The 6000-nt window shown below is 44.2% G+C and overlaps 1 protein-coding gene across 1 annotated transcript in view; it reads right to left on the bottom strand.

Moving 5' to 3' along the window:
* Positions 1–270: 270 nt before the first annotated feature.
* LOC126281719 (myrosinase 1-like) overlaps positions 271–6000 on the bottom strand; it is a 98578-nt gene continuing 92848 nt past the window's right edge. Inside the window, exon 11 of the mRNA XM_049980894.1 lies at positions 271–532. Within this exon, the coding sequence (XP_049836851.1) occupies positions 379–532 (154 nt within the window). The 3' untranslated portion in view covers positions 271–378. The remainder of the gene's footprint in view (positions 533–6000) is intronic.

Raw genomic sequence — 6000 nt, 5'->3', positions numbered from 1 at the left:
TGGACTAATATTATTGTGGGAGAGTTCTGTTCTGTATTCAGGTTTAAAAAATGTATTACCTACTAAAAATCAGAAGTCTATTTGCGCTACAGCGCTTCTATTGTTAATCAACCAATGAGCCTTCAAAATTCGGGTAACTGTATTACAAATTATCTTGCTGCGGCACCGCTTGCGCGTGGTCATCTTGTGTGGCAGGAAAAGGGGGTGTTACATACTGAATCCAGCCACAGATCCGGTACGGTAAGTGTTGAGAAGCAATAAAACTGCTGGTGAAGAAATATGTACTTTATTTATTGTCTTTGTAAAAATTCGAAAGGCGGCCACCGTAAGTGGCTGGCATCGTCAGACGGTGCAGGGCTGTCTGCAGAGGGAGAGCGGTCAGAGGACGGGCGGCGTGGTGTCGGCGTCCTCGAAGTCCTGCAGCGGCACCTCCTTGCTCTGGTAGATCTGCCCCAGCACCGACACCGACGCCTTCGCCGTCCTCGGCCGATCCGGGTCGTCGAAGTCCACGTTGTACAGGCCGAACTTCTTCCTGCCGGAACCAAAACCAGCTGTGTTTCAGATATGCTGGGTATCAGTGCGGTGCGGTGCCAGGAAGAAAAGGACGTCCGCTCAGGTCAGTACGTGGTTGTAAAGCAAAATCAAATTGGGGTAGTGGAGGGGAGGAAACAGTTGACACAACACGGTATACAAGCGGGATTACCCCGAGGCAACTTCCTGGGGCCCCTCTTGTTTAACCTGTACATCAATGACTTCTTGGCTACACAAAACACGACAGTAGACATCTATGCGGATGACACGGCCATCCTAGCCCAAGACTGGAAACCGTCAAACATTAATTCACGATTGCAGGTAGCACTCAGAACTGCCGGGCTTCGGTTGGAACGGTGGCGTGTTAAAATGGTTCAAATGGCTCTAAGCACTGTGGGACTTAACATCTGAGATCACCAGTCCCCTAGACTTGAAACTACTTAAACCTAACTAACCTAACAAGGGAACCTCCCCATCGCACCCACCTCAGATTTAGTTGTAAGTTGGCACAGTGGATAGGAATTAAAAAACTGAACACAGATCAATCGAGAAAACAGGAAGAAGTTGTGTGGAACTATGAAAAAAATAAGCAAAATATACAAACTGAGTAGTCCATGCGCAAGATAGGAAACATCAAGGATAATGTGAGCTCAGGAGCGCCGTGGTCCCGTGGTTAGCGTCAGCAGCTGCGGAACGAGAGGTCCTAGGTTCAAGTCTTCCCTCGAGTGGAAAGTTCACTTTCTTTACTTTCGCAAAGTTATGATCTGTCCGTTCGTTCATTGATGTCTCTGTTCACTGTATTAAATTTAGTGTCTGTGTTTTGCGACCGCACCGCAAAACCGAGCGATTAGTAGACGAAAGGGCGTGCCTCTCCAATGGGAACCGAAAACATTTGATCGCAAGGTCATGGGTCAACCGATTACTCCACAGGAAAACACGTCTGATATATTCTATACGACACTGGTGACGACATGTGCGTCACATGACAGGAGTATGTTGTTGACCCACCTAACTTGTACATTTGCCGAATGGGTAAAAAGATTCTTCTTCCTTGCCCGATTTAGGTTTTCTTGTGGATGTGATAATCATTCCCAAAAAAGTGATAAAAACATAAGAGTTTGTCACCTAAACTGCAACAAATGAATGCAACAGTTTCACAGTCGCACCGTTTTCCCTGTGCTCTGTCAAAACATATGTTTTTAACGTTTTCAAATTTTTCCGTGTGTAGACCGTGAAATCTTGCATATGTCCAAGCAAATCTGAGCATGTCCTGCAATTTTGAAGAGCGAAGTTGATTATGTGTTAGTGCCTGAACTTTGATAATTGACACACGATCACCTCGCATCGGACGGACGGACGGACAGATAATAATTGTCTGAAAATGAAACATTAAACTTTTCACTCGGGAAGACTTGAACCAAAGACCTCTCGTTCCACAGCTGTTCACGCTAACCAGAGGACGACGGCGCTCCTAAGCTCACACTATCCTTGATGTTTCCTATCTTGCGCATGGGCTACTCAGTTTGTGTACTTTGCTTATTTTTTTCATAGTTCCACACAACTTCTCCCTGTTTTCTCGATTGATCTGTGTTCAGTTTTTCAAGGCCTATCCACTGTGCCAGCTTATAACTAAATGTGAGAGGGGGGGGGGGGGTGCGATGGGGAGGTTTCCTTGTAAGGACATCACACACATCCATGTCCTTGGCAGGATTCGAACCTGCGACCGTAGCAGCAGCGTGGTTCCAAACTGAAGCGCCTAGAATCTCTCGACCACAGCGGCCGGCGGTGTGTTAAAGTAAACGTCGACAAGTGTTCTTTTCACACACAAACCGAAACACCTGCACAAACATCAAAACTGCAGACAAATAACACTACACACACGCCCGATACCTTTCTGTAAGAAAGTCAGAAACCTCGGTATGTGGCTGCACCAGAAACTTAAACGGGTGGACCACACTGAATACGTAACCAACCGAGCAAACGTGAGACTCAAATAGTTTTACCCCATGCTCAGCAGGCAAATCGCACTAAATAGGAGGATGTCTAGGTCCATGTACACCACACCAATTACACCGCTGAAGACGTAATATGACACCCTCTTCTGACGTTAGCTTTCTTTATAGAAATAGCCGATACACAGACATTTTCGAATCTCGTATATGTGAACATTATCTCGGCTGTTTCACTGAAAGAATTCCGTGATTTTGTATACGATGTGTTGCATTTCAGGCTAAAATGTATAAAAAGAAATTAATTTGTTACAATCGATATTTACTAGCTGTTTGCATAGCTAAAATTACTCTTCTTTTAGAAATATTTGAAATTATGAAACACCTGTCATACTTAAAATTCCTATAATTAATTGCACAATCTAGCGCTAATTATTAAATTTATTTCTAGGTTCATTTACAAAATAATGGTATAGCTTGGTGATGATTCTTCTTTTGTGAAGGAAGATTGTGAACTCTTTTGTTTTGTAAACTCTTTGGAATGTATTAGTGCCGCAGAAAGAGTTAGTAGTAAAGGGCATGCCTCTGATGTTGGCAATGATAATGTAATTTTTGGTTTTATGAAAATGGAGATTGTGAAGTCAGTGTGATGGAGAAGAATGGGATAAAATAAAAAAAAATCATAGGAACAAAGTATTTCATCAATTATTATGTCAACTGGAACCCACAAAGTCACAATTGCAACCTCAAGAATCTACCCCGAGACGTACTGCAGCCAACAACGAGAAAATGAAGATAATTTTTAAAAAATGTTTTGTATATCTTATGCCTCTTTAAGCTTTTGAAACTAATGAAAAGACCAGAAAATTTACTGGTGATGTGAGGGAGGTTAAGATCACAGTGTGCAGCTAAAGTTTGGGGATACGCAACTCCAACATGCCTGCGCCGCCTGCAGATCATACAGAACGAAGTGCTACGCATCGTAAGCAACGCTCCAGGATACACACGCACCGCGGACCATCACAGAGAATACCGCCTTAAGACTCTCAGGGAGGTATGCTGCCACACGACTGTACAAGAAAACGAGACACTCGAACAATTCTTTCATCTTAATCTGGCTAACTACGATCACAACCGTAGGTGGAAACACAACCGCTCGAAACACTACTACCTAGGGACAATTAACCATCTGTAGATAACATGACAAATACTGGTGAATCCCTGCAGCTCAGCAAAATTAACTGGCACTGGCAGGTGTAAACTAACTGCCCAACCGGCAACGCAAGGAAGTCGTATTGCACACTAAACGCAAACAAACCCAAGCAAATCCCTTACGCAGTCATCGATTAATAACCAATCGACTACTTCCACGACAATTTTTGCTTTATGCAGGTACAGACGCTGCAGCTGGCCAAGAAGACTTCGCAGGTGCTCAGTCTAGCAGTACCCCTCCTCGGAAGGACTGACATTCTTTATGAGGACCTAAGCTATGACAACGGTACCGATTATTGCACGATACCCGAAACTAACAACCACCCTACCATTGCACGACCTGTCGCAGATAGCAAGAAACTGCTACTGCTCTTACTACCTGATCAAACTATCGTAGAGGTGTTTTTCCTTTGGAGCTTGCCTTCACAATTTTTTTCCTCTGTCCTTTAAACCGCTACTCTTCATTCGCTTTTCGTCCATTATCTATCTCCTCGATGCGACCACGTTATTGGGTAATCTTACCAAGACGCACGGATAACATCACGGCTCCACATCCCGTGAAGTCCTCGATTAGTAACTAACAAACACGAAGGTGACAGTAGATGTTTTGAGATGGTCAACACGTCGTGTGAGCATGGAGGGGCTCCACCCTTTATAAAAAAAATAGATAGCGGAGGAGTTGTTCTAATAGTGGAATGAGCGGCCGCGGTGGTCTCGCGGTTCTAGGCGCGCAGTCCGGAGCCGTGCGACTGCTACGATCGCAGGTTCGAATCCTGCCTCGGGCATGGATGTGTGTGATGTCCTTAGGTTAGTTAGGTTTAAGTAGTTCTGAGTTATAGGGGACTGATGACCATAGATGTTAAGTCCCATAGTGCTCAGAGCCATTTGAACCATTTGAACATTCATCCAGTACTTGAGAATTAAAGCACTTAGTGATTTGTGACCAACTTCACACATAATTTCAAACCTTTACGAGAGTTTTTCTTGCTGACAGTTCCCAGAAAATGATGAAAGGAAAATAGTTTCTGGCATACTTCACGTTCCCTGTTCACGCAGTGAAACTGTCGTATCGTGCGGTACGTTTTAATTTATTGCTTCTTTACTACTAACTCTGTTCGCACCACATATTAAAGATAGTATCCACATATACCAATAGCTGTACCAGCAAAATTATTTTAGTCTATGACACATAGTTCAGGAGACAAGACGTCATAAACATTGAGCTGCGTGAAAACGAAACTGCAGGGCGAAATTAGCTAGAGATACAGGTGAAATGTGTAAACAGATATGTATGAAGTATATTAAATAAACATAAAATATATGTGACAAGTGCATGTGCAGACAAAGCCCCTGGACATATTCCAAGAAAAACTAGGTTCACATATTACTTAGTATGTGGGAATACACTACTGGCCTTTAAATTGTTACACCAAGAAGAAATTCAGATGGTAAACGGGTATTCATTGGACAAATATGTTATACTAGAACTGACATGTGATTACATTTTCACGCAATTTGGGGTCATAGATAATTAGAAATCAGTACTCTGAACAACTACCTCTGGCCGTTAACGGACTTGATACGCCTGGGCATATTGAGTGAAACAGAGCTTGGATGGCGTCTAGAGGTACATCTGCCCATGCAGCTTCAACACGATACCACAGTTCACCAACAGTAGTCACTGGCGTATTGTGACGAGCCAGTTGCTTGGCCACCATTGACCAGACGTTTTCAATGGGTGAGAGATCTGGAGAATGTGCTGGCCAGGGCACCAGTCGAACATTTTCTGTATCCAGAAAGGCCCATACAGGACCTGCAAGATGCGGTCGTGCTTTATCCTGCTGAAATGTAGGGTTTCGCAGGGATCGAATGAAGGGGAGAGCCAAGGGTCGTAACACATCTGAAATGTAACGTCTACTGTTCAAAGTGATTTCAATACGAACAAGAGGTGACCGACATGTGTAACCAATGGCACCCCATACCATCACGACGGGTGATACACCAGTATGGCGATGACGAATACAGGCTTCCAATGTACGTTCACCGCGATGTCGCCAAACACGGATGCGACCATCACGATGCTGTAAACAGAACCTAGATTCATCCGACAAAATGACGTTTTGCCATTCGTGCACCCAGGTTCGTTGTTGAGTAAACCATCGTAGGCGCTCCTGTCTGTGATGCAGCGTCAAGGGTAACCGCAGCCATGGTCTCCGAGCTGATAGTCCAAGCTGCTGTAAACGTCGCCGAACTGTTCGTGCAGATCATTGTTGTCTTGCAAACGTCCCGATCCGTTGATTCAGGGATC

This window comes from Schistocerca gregaria, chromosome 7, assembly GCF_023897955.1.
Source record: "Schistocerca gregaria isolate iqSchGreg1 chromosome 7, iqSchGreg1.2, whole genome shotgun sequence".
NCBI classification, from domain to species: domain Eukaryota; kingdom Metazoa; phylum Arthropoda; class Insecta; order Orthoptera; family Acrididae; genus Schistocerca; species Schistocerca gregaria.
Note: the sequence above shows the minus strand (reverse complement) of the source record. Positions and strands in the feature narration are given on the sequence as shown.